The sequence below is a fragment of the Scomber japonicus genome, chromosome 10, assembly GCF_027409825.1.
Source record: "Scomber japonicus isolate fScoJap1 chromosome 10, fScoJap1.pri, whole genome shotgun sequence".
In the NCBI taxonomy this organism is placed as follows: domain Eukaryota; kingdom Metazoa; phylum Chordata; class Actinopteri; order Scombriformes; family Scombridae; genus Scomber; species Scomber japonicus.
In genome coordinates this window covers 34926470-34949247 of record NC_070587.1, presented here as the reverse complement: position 1 = coordinate 34949247, position 22778 = coordinate 34926470, and the positions used below count along the sequence as shown (strand labels likewise).

The 22778-nt window shown below is 40.9% G+C and overlaps 1 protein-coding gene across 1 annotated transcript in view; it reads left to right on the top strand.

Moving 5' to 3' along the window:
- The window catches only part of LOC128366601 (NACHT, LRR and PYD domains-containing protein 12-like), a gene marked incomplete at its 5' end in the record, with an annotated part of 148874 nt that overhangs the window by 67575 nt on the left and 58521 nt on the right, over nt 1-22778 (top strand). The window contains 3 exons of the mRNA XM_053327339.1: nt 5181-5354; nt 19524-19697; nt 20168-20341. Coding sequence (XP_053183314.1) covers nt 5181-5354; nt 19524-19697; nt 20168-20341 — 522 coding nt within the window. The remainder of the gene's footprint in view (nt 1-5180; nt 5355-19523; nt 19698-20167; nt 20342-22778) is intronic.

The window sequence follows — 22778 nt, the reverse complement described above, 5'->3', positions numbered from 1 at the left end:
ATTCATCATCTTACCAACTCTTATTATTGCTGAGCCTTATTCCTCCTGTTCAGACTCAGTTTATACTACTAGTCAGTATAAACAGGAGGAACCTGGTTACTTTATCGATGATCACATGGTTCATTACCACCATCTAGTGGACAGATAGCAGAACTACATGTGATGTGTGATTTCTGTGACACTGACTGGTTAGACTGGTTTTCACGTCACTCTGATGTTGTTTAGACTTGGAATGTGAAGTTATGAGGATGTGACCGCGTCCTCAGATCAAATGCTCACAGACAGCAGGACTGACGAGGGAGAATGAGCAGCTTCTTCTCTCCCAGTGTTTCCTCTACACGTGAAGGTGGAAAGTGTCTGTAAGTTGACCTGAAGTGAGTTCAGCAGGTGAGAATCCTACCAGAGAAATCTGTAAATGTCTGATGAACACCATCACTTTGATCACATTGTGTTGTATCACTGTTTGACTGCAGCTCAAATGTTTCTTCATGCTGATTGGCTGTTTAAAATACCTGTTTGATGTTTGCTGGTATAAATATTCTCCAGATATTGTAAAGAAGTTAAACTACATTTATATTATGACGATTTACATGTATGACTGTTAGCGATTAGCAGGTAAAACCAACAGCAGTTTGATTTTAATCTCATCATCAGTGAAAAATGCAGGAAGTGTCAGAACTGGTTGAACAGCTTTGATCAACTTGACTAAAGTTCATTTTTTAACTGTGTTCAAACTTCCATCTTACAACACTGAGACTGACTCTGTTTAACTGACGCACATTTAACACAGTTCATGTCTCTAGATGGACCAGAGCTAGCTGTAAGGGACCTTAGAGGCTGCTTAGGGCCCCTCAGCCTTCAGGGGCCCAAACTAACAGAACATGTGAACTATGTTTGAGTTTAACTGTTAAACTTCTGCCACAGTTTAAATATTTAAAGATAAATGTGAACATTTAACTCACAGGTCATCGTTTTCTTTTGGTGCTAACTGACATCCCAACATACTTTTTATTGGTTTCAAGATATAACAAACCAATAAAGTTGAATATTAAAACAGTTTTGAGGATTTGAATAAATAACAGCTTTGGAGGACACATCATTATGTTTTGGGGACCAAAACTAAAAAACTAGAAAAAATTAAGGCTGTATAATAAATGTTAAGATTATGACAAAAAAACAAAAAAAAATCAAGCAGATTTAAGTAGGAAATACATTTTGGATGTACAAATTCAAACTTTGGGAAACATAATATTGACATTCGGCTGTAAAACAATTCTCAGATGAATCTCTTTTTAGTGCTTCACCAATGTTTATATTGCCTCTGAATATTTGTAACATGTTATTGACAGTAATAAGAACTACTGTGTGTGTGTGTGTGTGTGATGTGCAGCTGGTTGTAATGAATGAGCATGTTGTTGTGTTTGTGTGAAGGTGTTTCTCTGCTATGGATCAGTGTGAGGACAGAGAGGAGGGAGTCCCTCCCTCTAAAAGCTCTCAGTGTGGGGAACATGACAGCCAGACCAAAGCTCAGAGGTGAGATGAGGATCTCTAACTGTCCATCACTGTTCTCCACTCACATCACTCCACCATCATTATTCACACTCAAAGTTTTGTGTGTTGTGTTGAAGGACAGAGAAGCACAGACCAGACTCTGATGAACTCAGCCCACCTGAAACTCAGAAGTTCAAACAAGAACATAAATCTCTGTAGTGTTAAAAACATGAAGTACAGCACCACATCATCAGATCTCATCATGTTTTAAGGTTGATATGATTGTTCTGCCTGATTGTCTGACTGCAGGTTTCTTCTTACTGATGTCACTGTGGTCCCACATTTCAGAGTTAATTTAATGAGCCCAGTGTTGTTAGTTCTGATAGAAATGAGACCAAACTCATAGCAGGAGGTCATGTTTGAGCAGACTGTGTCCTGGAAGATCAGAGATGCATCTGTGCTCTCTAAGCTAGTTAGCCAAGCTAACAATGTCAGTTTGTTGTAGCTGTGTGGATCAGTTTCTTACTGCAGGTTTATGTAGAAACACCTGATGTGTCGTAGCTGTCGTCCAACAAAACACACAATCTTCAGGATCAACACTGTAGTTACACTTGTTTTATCTCTTCTCTGTTTCCATCAGGATCCATCAGCAGAGACCAGATTCTCCTGAACCCAGCTGTGTGTCCATGAAGAGTGACCGGTCTAATGATCGACTTCTTGACTTCAAACATGGACATCAGTCTGCTGATCAGAAGTCAGACTGTAAAATGTTTGTCTGTTTTTATCCAACTCTCATAAGAAGAAGTTTGATTGACTGAAACAGTTTTTACACACAATGTCCTCATAAACACAATCACACACACTCCTCCTACAAACACTTTTCTAGAAACCACAAACGTTATGTGTATAACAGTTATTAAACAGAGGTACAAAGTATTTACAGAGACAAATGATCAGAGGTCAGACAGAACAGCCGAGTGTTTTACCTGGATCCACTGTGATAGAACACAACACCTTTAACACTGAGTGTCATTATTTATTCTGAGACTTCATCTTTTCTTCACAGAGTTCATCAGCAGAGCTCAGAGGTTCTCAGTGGTCAGTCTGTCCAGCAGCATCAAACACAGTTGGACTCCATATTTATGGTGTGTAAATGTAAAGCACAGCTACTACTGCTAACTACAACAGCCACAGACTAAATACTAAACTACCATTCTGGTCCTAACAGTCTCCATGCTGCACTCTGTAGACCAGCAGCTTTTCAGTCTGTCACTGATCATCTGATGTTGACTTCTACCAGTTACATTTACATTTGATTCTGTTCCAGCTGCTGGAGGAGAACATCAGCAGGTTTGTGAAGAACGAGCTGAAGAAGATGCAGAAGACTCTGAGTCCAGATTACCCAGAATGCTTAAAGAGTCAGAGTGAGGATGAGGAGGTGTTGGAGGATCAGCAGAGAGGCATTTCTGGAGATCACAGTGCACTTCCTGAGGAGAATGAAGCAGGAGGAGCTGGCTGAGCGTCTGCAGAGCAGTAAGAGGATTTTAACAGATTTAACATGATGGAGAGGAAATGGAGGCAACATGGGAGAGGTTTATATTTCAAACTCTGCTGTTAATATGCTGCACACATCTGCATCAGATCTATGAATTCTTCTGAGCTGAAAACAGTCAGAAACTCTTAGTCCACAACTGATGAGCTGAATAGATTTCATAGTGGAGGAAAATAAAAACATCTGCAGTTTAATGTTTACATTCTACCAATTTACTGTAGAATCATCTGATTGATTTCATTTGTTGTTTGTTCATTCAGGAGCTTGTGCTGCAAAGTGTCGACATAAACTGAAGTCTAATCTGCAGAAGAAGTTCCAGTGTGTGTTTGAGGGGATCGCTAAAGCAGGAAACTCAACCCTTCTGAATCAGATCTACACACCGCTCTACATCACAGAGGGAGGGACTCCAGTCAATGATGAACATGAGGTCAGACAGATTGAAACAGTATCCAGGAAATCAGTCAGACCAGAAACAACAATCAGACAAGAAGACATCTTTAAAGCCTCACCTGGAAGAGATGAACCAATCAGAACAGTGATGACAAAGGGAGTGGCTGGCATTGGGAAAACAGTCTTAACACAGAAGTTCACTCTGGACTGGGCTGAAGACAAAGCCAACCAGGACATACACTTCACATTTCCATTCACTTTCAGAGAGCTGAATGTGCTGAAAGAGAAAAGGTACAGCTTGGTGGAACTTGTTCATCACTTCTTTACTGAAACCAAAGAAGCAGGAATCTGCAGGTTTGAAGAGTTCCATGTTGTGTTCATCTTTGACGGTCTGGATGAGTGTCGACTTCCTCTGGACTTCCACAACACTGAGATCCTGACTGATGTTACAGAGTCCACCTCAGTGGATGTGCTGCTGACAAACCTCATCAGGGGGAAACTGCTTCCTTCTGCTCGCCTCTGGATAACCACACGACCTGCAGCAGCCAATCAGATCCCTCCTGAGTGTGTCGGCATGGTGACAGAGGTCAGAGGGTTCACTGACCCACAGAAGGAGGAGTACTTCAAGAAGAGATTCAGAGATAAGAAGCAGGCCAGAACCATCATCTCCCACATCAAGACATCACGAAGCCTCCACATCATGTGCCACATCCCAGTCTTCTGCTGGATCACTGCTACAGTTCTGGAGAATGTGTTGAAAAGCAGAGAGGGAGGAGAGCTGCCCAAGACCCTGACTGAAATGTACATCCACTTCCTGGTGGTTCAGTCCAAACTGAAGAACATCAAGTATGATGGAGGAGCTGAGAGTGATCCACACTGGAGTCCAGAGAGCAGGAAGATGATTGAGTCTCTGGGAAAACTGGCTTTTGAGCAGCTGCAGAAAGGCAACCTGATCTTCTATGAATCAGACCTGACAGAGTGTGGCATCGATATCAGAGCAGCCTCAGTGTGCTCAGGAGTGTTCACACAGGTCTTTAAAGAGGAGAGAGGGCTGTACCAGGACAAGGTGTTCTGCTTCGTCCATCTGAGTGTTCAGGAGTTTCTGGCTGCTCTTCATGTCCATCTGACATTCATCAAGTCTGGAGTCAATCTGCTGGCAGAAGAACAAACAACATCCTGGTCTGAAGCTTTGAGAGGCAAATCAACACGTTTCTACCAGAGTGCTGTGGACGAGGCCTTAAAGAGTCCAAATGGACAACTGGACTTGTTCCTCCGCTTCCTCCTGGGTCTTTCACTGAAGACCAATCAGACTCTCCTACGAGGTCTGCTGACACAGACAGGAAATAGCTTAAAGACCAATCAGGAAACAGTCGAGTACATCAAGAAGAAAATCAGTGAGAATGTGTCTGCAGAGAGAAGCATCAATCTGTTCCACTGTCTGAATGAACTGAATGATCGTTCTCTAGTGGAGGAGATCCAACAGTCCCTGAGATCAGGAAGTCTCTCCACAGATAAACTGTCTCCTGCTCAGTGGTCAGCTCTGGTCTTCATCTTACTGTCATCAGAAAAAGATCTGGACGTGTTTGACCTGAAGAAATACTCTGCTTCAGAGGAGGCTCTTTTGTGGCTGCTGCCAGTGGTCAAAGCTTCAAGTAAAGCTCTGTAAGTGGATAAAACACTGGATATTTGAACAATATCAAATATGTTGAATAAAACATTTTGTGTTCATTACTAATCCTTTCTTCAGGCTGAGTGGCTGTAACCTCTCAGAGAGAAGCTGTGCAGCTCTGTCCTCAGTTCTCAGCTCCCAGTCCTCTAGTCTGAGAGATCTGGACCTGAGTAACAACAACCTGCAGGATTCAGGAGTGAAGCAGCTTTCTGCTGGACTGGAGAGTACAACCTGTGAACTGGAAACTCTCAGGTCAGAATAGAGCAGCTATAATCCTGTTGTACTGAACAATGACAATACATATTAATGTTAATTATTCTGTACATCATCTGTAGGATTCTGGTACATATGTGATTAAAACATTGTGTTATCAACCTTTTTATATTTCCAGTCTGTCAGGATGTCTGATCACAGAGGAAGGTTGTGCTTCTCTGGCCTCAGCCCTGAGCTGCAACCCCTCCCATCTGAGAGAGCTGGACCTGAGCTACAATCATCCAGGAGACTCAGGAGAGAAGTTACTGTCTGTTGGACTGGAGGATCCATACTGGAGACTGGACACTCTCAGGTATGTGTAGAAACCTTTAAAATTTAGATAAATGTAAAAAAATGAAAGTGTGTTTCCTGTAAACTACAGATAAATTAATTCAAAGACTACATTTACCATGATCCTTTGTTTTCTTGTGGGTTTCTGTCCTGTTTTTTGGATATGTTCAGTATGTTATGAGTGATGTAATCTAAACCAATCAGAGATCACTTTGGGGGAGTTAGACTGTGTGATGTGAGTGTGAAGTAGAAAACTTAGGGTGAGGCTGAATAGTGTTTTTTGTTTAGGAAGCTTCCTAACTGAGTGAACTGTCCCACAATTCCTTATGGCAGCAATATTTAACACGACCAAGTGACGCAGCATTCACAAACTCAACTTAGTCGACTCTGCAGCGATTCACAAAACATTCTACGTCTTTGAAACAGAAACAGAATTTCACATGTTTTCATGTTTTCATCTAAAATCAACAATAGGAATAGAAATTAAACCAAAACCAGAAAACAACTTGTTTTTCTCTGTTATTGTTTTATCTATATGTTATGTATGTATGTATGGAGCAGTTATTTAATGAAAGTAGTGCCTCTATTTATATTCCTTCAATATTCATTCAGTCACAACTGATTCTCAGTTGTGACTGAATAAAACATTTTGTCCCAACACATCCAGAGAAAAGCCTTCGTAAGGTTTACATACTGACACTGAAGATACTTACCATTGTTTCTAGCTCATAGTTAGAGGAGACAGAGTGCTGTTATTTACTGGTTATTAAATATATTATAACTGCATACACTCTGTGATCATTCGAAACATAGTTTTATCTTCTTATTTAAGCCTGTAGCAACATCTATAAGTAAACTGTACATTTAACCAGCTCAACACTGCTAAGAACTCAGGATCCTGTTAACTGATATTTTGAATAGTAGCTCAGTTTAATATCAGAGACATCCTAGATACTGCTTTACTGGACTCTGCTGGTCACAGCATGTAACTGGAAACAGAAGGTTACATAAGGACAGACAGGTGGACACTTTCAGGTCACATTTAACAGTAAATGTAGTTTTAGTCATAATTGAGTCATGTACATTGTTTTAGTTTTAGTGGACTAAATATCATTAGATTATAGATTATAGTCTATATAATATAATAAAGTTTAAAGGATCATGCTTTTTTAAAGTTAGTCTTGAATGAGTGAAGGCATTATTCCTACTAGATGAAATGAATGTTATATTTATCTGTTATTGAATGGTAGGAAGGTTTGAATGGTTAATACACACAGACATATCTTTATTTACCTGGCTTGGCCATAAAAGAGCATCTCAATAACAATAATCGGCTGCTAATGTTGCTTCAAGTTTGAAGTGGAGACAGATGACAGAATAAACTCCAGTGTGTCTCTCTGTTATATTTAGTTTTCTGATTCATCATCTCGTTAAAAATCTGTTAATCAACATGCAGAGATCAATATTTAATCTAGTGATTTGTCATGTGGGAGGACATATTTGATCATCACATCTTCTTCTTCTGGTCTTTTCCTCTCAGACTTCAGTGAAAGAATCCAGCAGACAGTTGAGACAGATGAGTTTCAGCCTGTTTCTGTGTCACTCTGACAAACTGAGGAACACTGCTTCATGTTGAACAGCAGTTAGGACTCATGTTGGATAGAAAATCATTCTGACTGTGTTTCTTCCTCTAGGGTGGACCATGGTGGAGAGCACAGGTTAAAACCTGGTGTGAAGAAGTGTAAGTGTGGATTGAATTTGATTCATGACAACCAAACAGCACACAGTCAGTTTCTCTTTAAATACAAAGTTGGTCTTTGTGGTATTTATTCATTAAAGCATTATTGACAAAATGTGTCATCATGAAACTTTATAGAAATGAACAACAGATCAGAAGTTAAACAGAGAATAAATCCATCAGGTGTGTCAGATGATAAACTGCTGCTGTGTTGTTTCTTCTTCTCTTCATCAGATTTCTGTGAACTCACACTGGACACAAACACAGCACACAGAGAACTCAAACTGTCTGATAACAACAGGAAGGTGACACGTGTGAAGGAGGATCAGTCATATCCTGATCATCCAGACAGATTTGACTGGTGGTCTCAGCTGCTGTGTAGTAATGGTCTGACTGGTCGCTGTTACTGGGAGGTCGAGAGGAGAGGAAGAGTTGATATATCAGTGAGTTACAGAGGAATCAGCAGGAGAGGAAAGAGTAAAGACTGTTTGTTTGGATGGAACGATCAGTCCTGGAGACTGACATGCTCTGATGATGGTCGTTACTCTGTCTGGCACAATAAGAGAGAAACATCCATCTCCTCCCCGTCCACCTCCATCTCCTCCTTCCCCTATTTACCCACCTCCTCCTCCTCCTCTGTCTCTAACAGAGTAGCAGTGTATGTGGACTGTCCTGCTGGCACTCTGTCCTTCTACAGAGTCTCCTCTGACACACTGATCCACCTCCACACCTTCAACACCACATTCACTGGACCTCTATATGCTGGGTTTGGGTTTAAGTCTGGCTCCTCAGTGTCTCTGTGTCCTCTGTCTGAGTGAGAGTCTCTTCCTGTGTGTGAAGATGTAAATAAATAACTTTGAGAAGTTTGAGTAACATTATTTTCATTGCTGGTTAAAATTCAAGCAGAAGCAAACACAACAAGCTTCTGTAACATTGATCTGATTATTAAAATAAAAAGCAGTTTGAACTTGAAGCTTTTGGTTTTCTGTTTGTTTTTGACACCAGCAGGACTCCGTACATCTCAGCTCTCTGTTTTCACTTTATTGAACAACAGCAGAATATACAAACATACAGGTAAACATTAATATCAGTTAAATATGTAATAATATGAAGAAATGAACAACATGAGAGCAAATATTAAAGTAATTACATTAAAATAAATAGATGAATAAAATAAATGAGGTAAATGAAAATAAATAATCAGCATTCAGATATATTTAGTCAGTATAGCCGATAATATATTGAAATGTATTTATTTGGATAAACCCCTTGAGATGCATCATCTCGTTTTCGAGGGTGTCCAGACTAATAAACAGACATTGATTCAACATACAAGCAAATAAATAAATAAAGAAGAGACAGAATAGAGAAAAAGGACAGACCACAGTAACATCATGACGACATCAGAACAAAACAACCATTAAAAATAAAAACTGAGACAACCAATAATGAAAACAATCACTTCACCAAATCAGAAAGTTCATGCAGCTTCAATGAAAACCAGAGCAGAAGACAGAGCACGCTTAAAGATAACAAATGAAGGATCTGATATTAGCCGGTAGGTTATTCCAATCTGCTGAAAGATTTATTAACATTGGGAACAGAAAGATAGAGATGGGCAGAATGTCTGATATGGTAAATTGATGGTATAAGAAACTGCTGTAGATAAGGTGGATAATTAAGGTCAATACATTTGTATATAAGCTGCAACCAGTGCATATGTCTTCTCACATTCAATGAACTGGGCGTAACCTCCATGATGTCTTGCTGCTGCGGAGTTCAGTCTGAATTTATCTATGAAACCAACAAAAATACTAAATGTACATTTTAACAAACCTGATGCTGCTTTTAAAACTTTGGAAATGTAGTTGGTTACAATTACAAGTTACCCTCAAACTAACTAATTACATTTGATTACATTTTGATTACTTTTCTAAATGAATGCTCTCGACTGGTCACCATTTTCACATTTTAAGACCTGATAGATACCTTCTAGCAGTACTGTTTCGACTACTACCAACCTGCAAAAATGAATTCAAGGGAAGAAGACAGGAGAGAGAAAAAAAGGAACAATCCTAATTAATATTGATCAAATCATTAATAAATAGATCAGGGTTCAATTTCTTGTATTGTCTGATTTTTAATTTAGGGGGTAATTTAGTTAATTTAATTTTCCAAAGGTTCTCAACCTGGGCTCTGGGCCCCAACAGGGCCGCCAGGTGATCAGCAGGAGAAATCAATAAGATCAAAGTGGATTATTGATCTGCTATCAGTAAACAGGATGTTACTGTCTAAATATCAAATCACTTTCTAACAAACACTGCTACTTAAAACTTTATTTAACTCTTAATCTGTCTTGAAGTGAGTGCTCATGGGAAATGTAGTCCACTGATTAATGTCTGTGTTCAGTTTAATGTGAAGTCAGTTAATCAATCATCAATCTATCAATCTTTATTGATAAAGCTCCAGATCACAACTAAAGTCATCTGAAGGCTCTTTACTCTCAGAGCTGGGGGGTTTTCCAGGAAGGAGGTTCAACAAACTCTGAGTCTAACCCTGAACTCTGAGTTGATTTACTCTGAGATGGAAACTCTGAGTATCCGTTCCAGAACAGCTGATCTGAATCAGTTCAATCAACTCTGAGTATGTTCACCTTGATCATCAAAGAACTACATGTGATGTGTGATGTCTCTGATACTGACTGGTTAGACTGGTTTTCACGTCACTCTAATGTTGTTTAGACCGTTAAGTTATGAGGGTATGACAGCGTCCTCAGATCAAATGCTCACAGATAGCAGGACTGACCAGGGAGAATGAACAGCTTCTTCTCTCCCAGTGTTTCCTCTACACATGAAGGTGGAAAGTGTCTGTAAGTCGACCTGAAGTGAGTACAGCAGGTGAGAATCCTACCAGAGAAATCTGTAAATGTCTGATGAACACCATCACTTTGATCACATTGTGTTGTATCACTGTTTGACTGCAGCTCAAATGTTTCTTCATGCTGATTGGCTGTTTAAAATACCTGTTTGATGCTTGCTGGTATAAATATTCTCCAGATATTGTAAAGAGGTTAAACTACATTTATATTATAAAGATTTACATGCATGACTGTTAGCGATTAGCAGGTAAAACCAACAGCAGTTTGATTTTAATCTCATCATCAGTGAAAAATGCAGGACGTGTCAGAACTGGTTGAACAGCTTTGATCAACTTGACTAAAGTTCATTTTTTAACTGTGTTCAAACTTCCATCTTACAACACTGAGACTGACTCTGTTTAACTGACGCACATTTAACACAGTTCATGTCTCTAGATGGACCAGAGCTAGCTGTAAGGGACCTTAGAGGCTGCTTAGGGCCCCTCAGCCTTCAGTGGCCCAAACTAACAGAACATGTGAACTATGTTTGAGTTTAACTGTTAAACTTCTGCCACAGTTTAAATATTTAAAGATAAATGTAAAGATTTAAAACACAGACTATTTTTCTCACTAACAAACTTAAATCCCAACAACACATTTTATTGTTTCAGGATATAACAAAGAACCAAATCTGGATATTAAAACCATTCTGAGGATTATAACAGATAACATGTAACCACTACTTGTAATGAAGTAGGCTGTAAATAGTGCCAAGTAAATAGTACAGAAATATCTCACGCATAGGCCCTTTAGGAAGGATGATAAGAAACACATTCAATTAGAAAGAATGAATTTATTCCACACAGAAGAAAAATATATATATGAATCAAGATTACCCCTTGTGTGTTAACTTAGATATGACCAAATATAACAATAAAATAAAATAGACCAATTGAAATGCTGTATACCTGTTTTTTTCAGAGCTTTCCAAATATTAACTCTCTTGGCTCAGACTCTCTCTCACAGACAGCAGTGGTGATGATGATGATGAAGATCGTCTCCTTTCTCAGAAAACAACCATAAAAAACAACCTGCATACTGAACAAGTTCATTTAACTTCATGTCAAATTCTTTCTGGTTAGTGTGCAGATTAACTTTACAGCAATGTTCTAACCTTTTATCAGTCAAGGAAGGGAGGGAGGGAGGAAGGGAGAAAAGGAGGAAAGGAGGAAGGAAGAGATGAAGAAGGAAGGAAAGGAGGGAGGGAGGAAGGATGGGAGGAAGGATGGAAGGGACGATGGAAGAAGGGAGGAAACAAGGAAGGAGGGAGGGAGAAAGGAAAGGAGGAAGGACGGAAAGAAAGAAGAGAGGAAGGAAGGAAGGAAAGAAGAAGGAGGAAGGGAGGAAAGAAGGAAGGACAGACGGAAGGAAGAAAAGAAGGAAGGAAGGGGGGAGGGAAGGAAGGACAGATGGAAGGAAGGAAGGAAGGAAGGAAGGACAGACAAAAAGAAAGAAGGAAGGGAGGAAAGAAGGAACAGTCTCTCACATCTCAACACATGACATATTTTTTCCAGTGTTTCTGTTTTAGTCACAGACTCGTTTCTCTCATCAGGTTTTTACAGCCACAGTCATGAAGTTAATATGAGTTAATATCTGTTATCTAGGAAGGAAGGAAGGAAGGAAGGACAGACGGAAGGAAGAAAAGAAGGAAGGAAGGGGGGAGGGAAGGAAGGACAGATGGAAGGAAGGAAGGAAGGAAGGAAGTACAGACAGAAAGAAAGAAGGAAGGGAGGAAAGAAGGAACAGTCTCTCACATCTCAACACATGACATATTTTTTCCAGTGTTTCTGTTTTAGTCACAGACTCGTTTCTCTCATCAGGTTTTTACAGCCACAGTCATGAAGTTAATATGAGTTAATATCTGTTATCTAGGAAGGAAGGAAGGAAGGAAGGACAGACAGCCACAGTCATGAAGTTAATATGAGTTAATATCTGTTATCTAGGAAGGAAGGAAGGAAGGAAGGACAGACAGCCACAGTCATGAAGTTAATATGAGTTAATATCTGTTTTTTTAAGCTGGAACTGAAAAAACACGTCTACTAGTGATCCTCCTTCATCCTCTGGTAAACTACAACATCCTGAACCAAGGTAAGTCTCTTCTGGACAACTTTAACATCACACTTCAACAAATAGAACAAGTGTTTCTCTCTTTTTCTCATTTTCACTGGTACATACGTACATGAACTCTGTTTTCTCTCTTGTACTGCCCCCCCCCCTCTCTACCATCTGCTGTAAGAACGGGCTCATTGTACAGGTGTTTACTGCCACCCTCTGGACTTTTAGTGAAACTGCAACAATAATATTTTTGGACATAATTTAACTACAACTGTAACTTTCTTATTTCTAATGTAATCATCTATAAACAAATGGACTTAAACAATAGTTTGAAGTCTGATTTAATTTATGGGGCTTAGACTATGTTTATTATACACAGTATTTATTATAAACAGTAATTACTATACAGGCAGCGCTATAACAACAATCTTATTCAGTTTCTTTCACTCAGTTTGATCCAAACAGCTGCTGGTTGTTTTCTTCATGTCATATTTTACTGCAGTGACGGTTAAAGATGAACACAGATGAATATGAGCCTGTTTGTGAATCAACAGTCTTTACTTACCAAACTTAAACATCTCATCTGTTAAATTATATTTGATCATTTTAGTAACATTGTAATGGAGTGGTTTCAACCTCAGGAGATTGGATGGAGGAAGGTATTTGGTCAGTGATTAATTTAGTGGATAGCAATGACTGCATCTTGTCATATGAGAATATTCTTCCTTCCTTCCTTCCTCCCCTCCTTCCTTTCCTTCCATCTTCCTCCCTTCCTTCCTTCCTTCCATCCTTTCCTTCTTTTTTCCTCCCTTCCTTCCTTCCTTCCTTCCTTCCATCCTTCCTTCCTCCTGTCCTTCTTTCTTCCTCCCTTCCATTCTTCCTTCCTCCCCTCCTTCCTTCTTCCTTTCCTTCCATCTTCCTCCCTTCCTTCCTTCCTCCTTTCCTTCTTTTTTCCTCCCTTCCATTCTTCCTTCCTCCTTTCCTTCCTTCTTCCTTCCATCCATACATCCTTCCTTCTTCCTTCATTCCTCCTTCCTTCCTTCCTCCTTCCTTCCTCCCTTCCTTCTTCCATCCTTCCTTCCTCCCTTCCTAACATATTTAAATCAGCAACAGAAGCTATTCCCATCTCTTTCTTGTGTTTCATTAAAGAATGATCAGTGCAGCAAATAAACTTCTCATCATACAGCTGAGCATATTTATTCAGACTATATCAATGATCATTTATTATACTAACATTGTAATGTCTGAGCTGTGCATTAAAACGCTCCTTGATGTGAGATCATTGATTATTCCTGAATAACATTCAAACCTCCAGCCAAAAAATGACTCTTTCATACATTCCATTACATTTTAGTTTTACACAGATGTTCCCACACATCTAGCATACGCTCCCTAACCTGTCCTCCATATCCTGCACTCCCACGCTACGCCCATGTGATATCCTGCTCTTAGGTGTATTACTGCACATACTCTCTGCTCCTTAACTTTTTACCAGAATGAACCTTTTACAACATCACATAATTCCTCCTCTGTGGAATCTGGTTAATGCAGTTTCTTCAACATGTATCCACAGTGGAAATCTTACAGTAATGACTAACTGTGGCGCCATCTGGTGGTAGAATAAAGAATGACAGTGTGATAGACAGCAGTGTGTGTGTGATGTGCAGCTGGTTGTAATGAATGAGCATGTTGTTGTGTTTGTGTGAAGGTGTTTCTCTGCTATGGATCAGAGTGGGGACAGAGAGGAGGGAGTCCCTCCCTCTAAAAGCTCTCTGTGTGGGGAACATGACAGCCAGACCAAAGCTCAGAGGTGAGATGAGGATCTCTAACTGTCCATCACTGTTCTCCACTCACATCACTCCACCATCATTATACACACTCAAAGCTCTGTGTGTGTTGTGTTGAAGGACAGAGAAGCAGTCTTTGTCATGAAGTCATGAACCACTTCTCATTCTTTCTCTGTAGTGTTAAAAACATGAAGTACAGCACCACATCCTCAGATCTCAGTATGTTTTAGGGTTGATCTGATTGTCTGACTGCAGGTTTCTTCTTACTGATGTCACTGTGGTCCCACATTTCAGAGTTAATGTAATGAGCCCAGTGTTGTTAGTTCTGATAGAAATGAGACCAAACTCATAGCAGGAGATCATGTTTGAGCAGACTGTGTCCTGGAAGATCAGAGATGCATCTGTGCTCTCTAAGCGAGTTAGCCAAGCTAACAATGTCAGTTTGTTGTAGCTGTGTGGATCAGTTTCTTACTGCAGGTTTATGTAGAAACACCTGATGTGTCGTAGCTGTCGTCCAACAAAACACACAATCTTCAGGATGCAACACTGTAGTTACACTTGTTTTATCTCTTCTCTGTTTCCATCAGGATCCATCAGCAGAGACCAGATTCTCCTGAACCCAGCTGTGTGTCCATGAAGAGTGACCGCTCTAAGTGTCAACCTTATACCTTCAAACATGGACATCAGTCAGCTGATCAGAGGTCAGACTGTAAAATGTTTGTCTCTTATTATCCAACTCTAATAAAAAGAAGTTTGATTGAGTGAAGCAGTTTTTACACACAATGTCCTCATAAACACAAACACACACACCCTTACAAACACTTTTCTAGAAACCTCAAACTTTATGTGTATAACAGTTTTTAAACAGAGACAAGGCAGTTTCATTTATATAGAGCATTTCATACACAATGGCAACTCAATGTGCTTTACATAAAACATTTAACAGTAAGAACCAGAAACAAAAACTCCTTAAACATGCCCCCCCCCCGTTCCCCCTCCGCCTAATACTATTAATTAAAAAAACAAAAAACAAAACAAGTACAGGAAATTAGAAAAAGAGAGAAATAAAATGCTAGAATAGAGCATTAAATATAAGATTGCATCATAAAATAATGATTAGCTTTAAAATCATTAAAAGGACATAGAGTGCAAATGAAAGATTAAAATGTAAAGTGTTTTTTAAAAGAGCTCAATCATAAGCTCAGCATAAGAAGTGTTTTTAACCTGGATTTAAAAAGGGTTTCAGTTCTGCTGGTAGTTTGTTCCAGTTGTGTAAAAGCTGCTTCATCATGTTTAGTTTGAACTCTGGGCTCAACTATCTGACCTGAGTCAGTAGATCTCAGAGCTCTGGGCTCAACTATCTGACCTGAGTCAGTAGATCTCAGAGCTCTGGGCTCAACTATCTGACCTGAGTCAGTAGATCTCAGAGCTCTACTGGGTTTATGTTCTACTAATTCATGTATTCTGGACCTAAATCATTCAGTGATTTGTAGGCCAGGGTTGGGGTTAGTCAGTGTAAAGACTTTAGAACTGGAGTAATGTGCTCTGATCTCTTCACTGAACCTCTATATGCTGGGTTTGCGTTTGGGTCATATGGTTCCTCAGTGTCTCTGTGTCCTCTGTCTGAGTGAGAGTCTCTTCCTGTGTGTGAAGATGTAAATAAATAACTTTGAGAAGTTTGAGTAACATTATTTTCATTGCTGGTTAAAATTCAAGCAGAAGCAAACACAACAAGCTTCTGTAACATTGATCTGATTATTAAAATAAAAACCAGTTTGAACTTGAAGCTTTTGGTTTTCTGTTTGTTTTTGACACCAGCAGGACTCCGTACATCTCAGCTCTCTGTTTTTACTTTATTGAACAACAGCAGAATATACAAACATACAGGTAAACATTAACATCAGTTAAATATGTAATAATATGAGGAAATGAAGAACGTGAGAGGAAATATTAAAACAATGCAAACATCCACACACACAAGCTAACAAACAAGCTAACAGCAGACAGAACCAAGAACCTAAACCATTCAGTGATTTGTAGACCAGTAGCAGGGGGAGACTCCTCATGTTGGGCTGTTGGGGCTGGGGGAGACTCCTCGTGTTGGGTTGTTGGGGCTGGGGGAGACTCTTCATGTTGGGGTAAGGATGATGACGTTAAAGCCTCTCTCTGGATGTGCTGACTTTCATGGTCAGTCCTTATCTCAGGCGGTAGCAATTCTTCTCCAGTCTGTCTTATCTGTTGTTTTTGTCCGTTTACCTCCACATTGACTTGGAGTCGCTGAATTTTCGTCTCCAGTACTGCTATCTTCTGGAGAAGTTTGTGGTAATCATCCGTGGAAAAGGGAGGCATCTTGCTGCTAATTAGCTTAGCTTAGCTGAGCTCCTCAATCCCAGTCAAGTGAAGGCTTGTGCTGCTGATAGGCCACGCTCACTAAGTAAAAGAGTTTAAATAATAGTAGTAGCCTCCAGATACTTCCATAAATTAAGCTCCCAGTGATATAGAAGTATCCAGGACCCGCTTTCCATAACTTTTGGAGCAAAAGGATTTCAATGGGAAAAAAAGGAAGTAAAGCGGAGAGCAAAGAGCAAAGCAGGAAGCACTCGGGTACAAAGTCTTTACAGAGACAAATGATCAGAGGTCAGACAGAACAGCCAAGTGTTTTACATGGATCCACTGTGATAGAACACAACACCTTTAACACTGAGTGTCATTATTTATTCTGAGACTTCATCTTTTCTTCACAGAGTTCATCAGCAGAGCTCAGAGGTTCTCAGTGGTCAGTCTGTCCAGCAGCATCAAACACAGCTGGACTCCATATTTATGGTGTGTAAATGTAAAGCACAGCTACTACTGCTAACTACAACAGCCACAGACTAAATACTAAACTACCATTCTTGGCCTAACAGTCTCCATGCTTACCAGTTACATTTACATTTGATTCTGTTCCAGCTGCTGGAGGAGAACCTCAGCAGGTTTGTGAAGAACGAGCTGAAGAAGATGCAGAAGGCTCTGAGTCCAGATTACCCAGAATGCTTAGAGAGTCAGAGTGAGGATGAGGAGGTGTTGGAAGGTGAGGAGGAAGAGCAGAGGAGGAGCAGCAGAGAGGCATTTGCGAAGATCACAGTGCACTTCCTGAGGAGAATGAAGCAGGAGGAGCTGGCTGAGCGTCTGCAGAGCAGTAAGAGGATTTTAACAGATTCAACATGATGGAGAGGAAATGGAGGCAACATGGGAGAGGTTTATATTTCAAACTCTGCTGTTAATATGATGCACACATCTGCATCAGATCTATGAATTGTTCTGAGCTGAAAACGGTCAGAAACTGTTTGTCCACAACTGATGAGCTGAATAGATTTCATAGTGGAGCAAAATATAAACATCTGCAGTTTAATGTTTACATTCTACCAATTTACTGTAGAATCATCTGATTGATTTCATTTGTTGTTTGTTCATTCAGGAACATTTGCTGCAAAGTGTCGACGTAAACTCAAGTCTAACCTGCAGAAGAAGTTCCAGTGTCTGTTTGAGGGGATCGCTAAAGCAGGAAACCCAACCCTTCTGAATCAGATCTACACACCGCTCTACATCACAGAGGGAGGGACTGCAGAGGTCAATGATGAACATGAGGTCAGACAGATTGAAACAGCATCCAGGAAATCAGTCAGACCAGAAACAACAATCAGACAAGAAGACATCTTTAAAGCCTCACCTGGAAGAGATGAACCAATCAGAACAGTGATGACAAAGGGAGTGGCTGGCATTGGGAAAACAGTCTTAACACAGAAGTTCACTCTGGACTGGGCTGAAGACAAAGCCAACCAGAACATACACTTCACATTTCCATTCACTTTCAGAGAGCTGAATGGGCTGAAAGAGAAAAAGTACAGCTTGGTGGAACTTGTTCATCACTTCTTTACTGAAAGTGAAGAAGCAGGAATCTGCAGGTTTGAAGAGTTCCAGGTTGTGTTCATCTTTGACGGTCTGGATGAGTGTCGACTTCCTCTGGACTTCCACAACACTGAGATCCTGACTGATGTTACAGAGTCCACCTCAGTGGATGTGCTTCTGACAAACCTCATCAGGGGGAAACTGCTTCCCTCTGCTCGCCTCTGGATAACCACACGACCTGCAGCAGCCAATCAGATCCCTCCTGAGTGTGTCGGTATGGTGACAGAGGTCAGAGGGTTCACTGACCCACAGAAGGAGGAGTACTTCAGGAAGAGATTCAGAGATGGGGAGCAGGCCAACACCATCATCTCCCACATCAAGACATCACGAAGCCTCCACATCATGTGCCACATCCCAGTCTTCTGCTGGATCACTGCTACAGTTCTGGAGGATGTGTTGAAAAGCAGAGAGGGAGGAGAGCTGCCCAAGACCCTGACTGAGATGTACATCCACTTCCTGGTGCTTCAGGCCAAACTGAAGAACATCAAGTATGATGGAGGAGCTGAGACAGATCCACACTGGAGTCCAGAGAGCAGGAAGATGATTGAGTCTCTGGGAAAACTGGCTTTTGAGCAGCTGCAGAAAGGCAACCTGATCTTCTATGAATCAGACCTGACGGAGTGTGGCATTGATATCAGAGCAGCCTCAGTGTGCTCAGGAGTGTTCACACAGGTCTTTAAAGAGGAGAGAGGGCTGTACCAGGACAAGGTGTTCTGCTTTGTACATCTGAGTTTTCAGGAGTTTCTGGCTGCTCTTCATGTCCATCTGACATTCACCAAGTCTGGAGTCAATCTGCTGGCAGACGAACAAAAAACATCGCAGACATCCTGGTGGTGGTTTGAAGTGATAACATCATGGTGGTCTAAATTGTTTGGAGGCAAATCAACACGTTTCTACCAGAGAGCTGTGGACGAGGCCTTAAAGAGTCCAAATGGACACCTGGACTTGTTCCTCCGCTTTCTCCTGGGTCTTTCACTGCAGACCAATCAGACTCTCCTACGAGGTCTGCTGACACAGACAGGAAGTAGCTCACAGTCCAATCAGGAAACAGTCGAGTACATCAAGAAGAAGATCAGTGAGAATGTGTCTGCAGAGAGAAGCATCAATCTGTTCCACTGTCTGAATGAACTGAATGATCGTTCTCTAGTGGAGGAGATCCAACAGTACCTGAGATCAGGAAGTCTCTCTGCAGTTAAACTGTCTCCTGCTCAGTGGTCAGCTCTGGTCTTCATCTTACTGTCATCAGAAAAAGATCTGGACGTGTTTGACCTGAAGAAATACTCTGCTTCAGAGGAGGTTCTTCTGAGGCTGCTGGAAGTGGTCAAAGCTTCAAGTAAAGCCTTGTAAGTGGATATAGGAACAATTCAAATAGTTTTTTTTATTTTAAATATGATAAATTAAACATTTTGTTTTTGTTACTAATCTTTTTTCAGGCTGAGTGACTGTAACCTCTCAGAGAAAAGCTGTGCAGCTCTGTCCTCAGTTCTCAGCTCCCAGTCCTCTAGTCTGAGAGAGCTGGACTTTAGTGGCAACAACCTGCAGGATTCAGGAGTTAAGCAGCTTTCTGCTGGACTGGAGAGTCCACACTGTACACTGGTAATTCTCAGGTCAGAATACAGATATTTCATCTTGCCGTAGGTTCAAGTTAATGCATTTTTTGAACAATTGTAACATTTTTCTGCAACTCTGAGTTATCTTTATATTCTGAATTCCAGTCTGTCAGGATGTCTGATCACAGAGGAAGGCTGTGCTTCTCTGGCCTCAGCTCTGTGGTCCAACCCCTCCCATCTGAGAGATCTGGACCTGAGTAACAACAACCTGCAGGATTCAGGAGTCAAGCAGCTTTCTGCTGGACTGGAGAGTCCACACTGTACACTGCAAGCTCTCAGGTCAGGATAAAACATGTATATTCATTGTCTTGAACAATGACAATAAAGCTGATTCTGAGACTTTTTATACAGTTGATACGGTTGCTTTTTTACATTCGAATAAATGTCAATTGTTCTACACAACATCTGTAGGATTCTGGTACGTATATGACCAAACACATTGTGTTATCAAACTTTCATATTTCCAGGCTGTCAGGATGTCTGATCACAGAGGAAGGCTGTGCTTCTCTGGCCTCAGCTCTGAGCTCCAATCCATCCCCTCTAAAAGAGCTGGACCTGAGTGACAACAACCTGCAGGATTCAGGAGTCAAGCAGCTTTCTGCTGGACTGGAGAGTCCACACTGTTCACTGCAAGCTCTCAGGTCAGGATAAAACATGTATATTCATTGTCTTGAGCAATGACAATAAAGCTGATTCTGAGACTTTTTATACAGTTGATACGGTTGCGGTTTTACATTTGAATAAATGTCAATTGTTCTACACAACATCTGTAGGATTCTGGTACGTATATGACCAAACACATTGTGTTATCAAACTTTTATATTTCCAGGCTGTCAGGATGTCTGATCACAGAAGAAGGCTGTGCTTCTCTGGCCTCAGCTCTGAGCTCCAACCCCTCCCATCTGAGAGATCTGGACCTGAGTAACAATAACCTGCAGGATTCAGAATTGAAGCAGCTTTCTGCTGGACTGGAGGATCCACACTGGAGACTGGACACTCTCAGGTATGGACAGACAGGTGGACATTTGTGTTGTAGTCAAGACCACCTAACCCAAAACCATTCCTGTAATCGTAATCATAATCATGTGGCTCAACATTTACATTATTCCTTGGCTAAAAAGAAAAGCATTACGTAGGAATGTTAGTAAAATACAAACGGATGTACAGTAGGGCTGTGTGATATGATGATATGATGATATACAGTCACCAGCCACTTCATTAGGTAAACCTGAATAATCTAATTCAGTCCAGTACAACAGCTCTGTTATAAATTATTCCAGGTGTTGTTAACATTGTCAAAAATGCATTAATTCTACTATATGTTTATTACTCAGGTCATACTAAGTGGTGGTGTACTGGGGTGCATTATATTGACTTGTGTTCCTAATATTTTGCCCCTCTCGTGTATGTTAATAGAGTGTACAAAATATTATGAACACCATTTAATATAATGCACTGTAATATACCACCATCACCTACTATGACCTCAGTAATAAACATAATGTAGAATTATCACATTTTTGACAATGTTAACAAAAACTGAAAATGTCACAAAGTGGCTCAATACATGTGACAAAGAGGGGAGACAAGTCAGGATTTAAGTGCCAAATTGAAATGTTTTATTGTAACTTAAACAACTATCTACAAAAAGCATGAGGTGTGGAGAATAGCGGCATCAGTGGTGAATGTAATGTGTGGATGAGTGAGACATTTGTGTGCTGCTGTTAAATGCAAAAGAAAAAGTAAAAACAAACCCAGAACCTGTAGCAGCTTGGAGCCTAGGAGAGAGAAAATGAGACCAGGCTGGCATTTATCACCTTGGTAGAGGCCTAGCCAGGTGTCAGCACCTTGGCCTAACGACCCTGCCTGACTTCCCACTCCTGCAGGAAGTGATCAACTGCATCATGGTGGGCATAAAGGGAGGGGTCGTAACACCCCCCTCCATAAGAACGACGTTCCACCTCGTGTTATTCATCGAACAATTAACACTATACAAACAGCCATGGTTAATACATTGCCAATAACTGACGAGCAGTACTGCACTCCTTCCAAGCTGCATCCTCCAGCACATCCCTCCATCCTCACCAACCCAGCAGCCTTGGTACCAGAAGAGTATTCTAAGGGAATGAAGAGCCGAGAGATGAGCATGGAAATGAGAAACAGTATGCAAAGGAATAGAATAAGGGTCCACAGGTACCCGAGACAATTCATCCGCAATTACATTGTTAGTTCCCGTAATGTGTCAGATGTCTGTTGTATGGCTGAAGGAACAGCGACCACTTCATTAGCCTCTGATTAGGGTTTTGCAGTGACTTCAAAAAGGTCAGGGGGTTATGGTCAGTGAAAACTGTCGGTGGAAAATGCTGCAGAGCCCAAACAAGTGCCAAAGCTTCCTTTTCAATCACTGAATAGTTGTATTGGTGCTTGTTAAATTTTCATGAGAAGAAGCTGACGGGACAGTCTACCCCCTCCGCATTCTCCTGCAACAGGATGGCCCAACACCAACATTGCTGGCATCTACATGAAGCTGAAAGGGCTGATCAAATCTTGGTGCTGCCAACACTGGGACTGAACACAGCAAGGCTTTTACACTGTCAAATGCATTTTGACATGTTGAAGACGTGATCACGTGAAAACGTATCAGCTCTTTCTTGGTGGTGGGGAGGGGGGCTTTTGCACTGCCATGACCTTGTCCTCCACTGGTCGAATCTGGTCTTGACCCACCACCTTCCCAAGATAGTTCACAGTGGCTCTGGCAAACTCACACTTGGCAAGATTTACTATCAAGTTGGCCCAGACCAACCTGTCAAAGAGAGCACCAATATGCTGGACACGTTCTTTCCAGGTGTCAGAATACACCACATCATCGAGGTACACTGCACAACCGTCCAGTCCTGAAACAACCTGATTCATTAATCGTTGAAATGTTGCAGGAGCATTCCTCAAACCAAATGGCATTACGATTTACGAATACAAGCCAGAAGCAGTTATGAAGGCTGAAATATCCCTTGCCCTTTTGGTTAGCGGGACTTGCCAGGACCAAATTTGCTCACAAATGTGGCTGAACCTACCAGATCA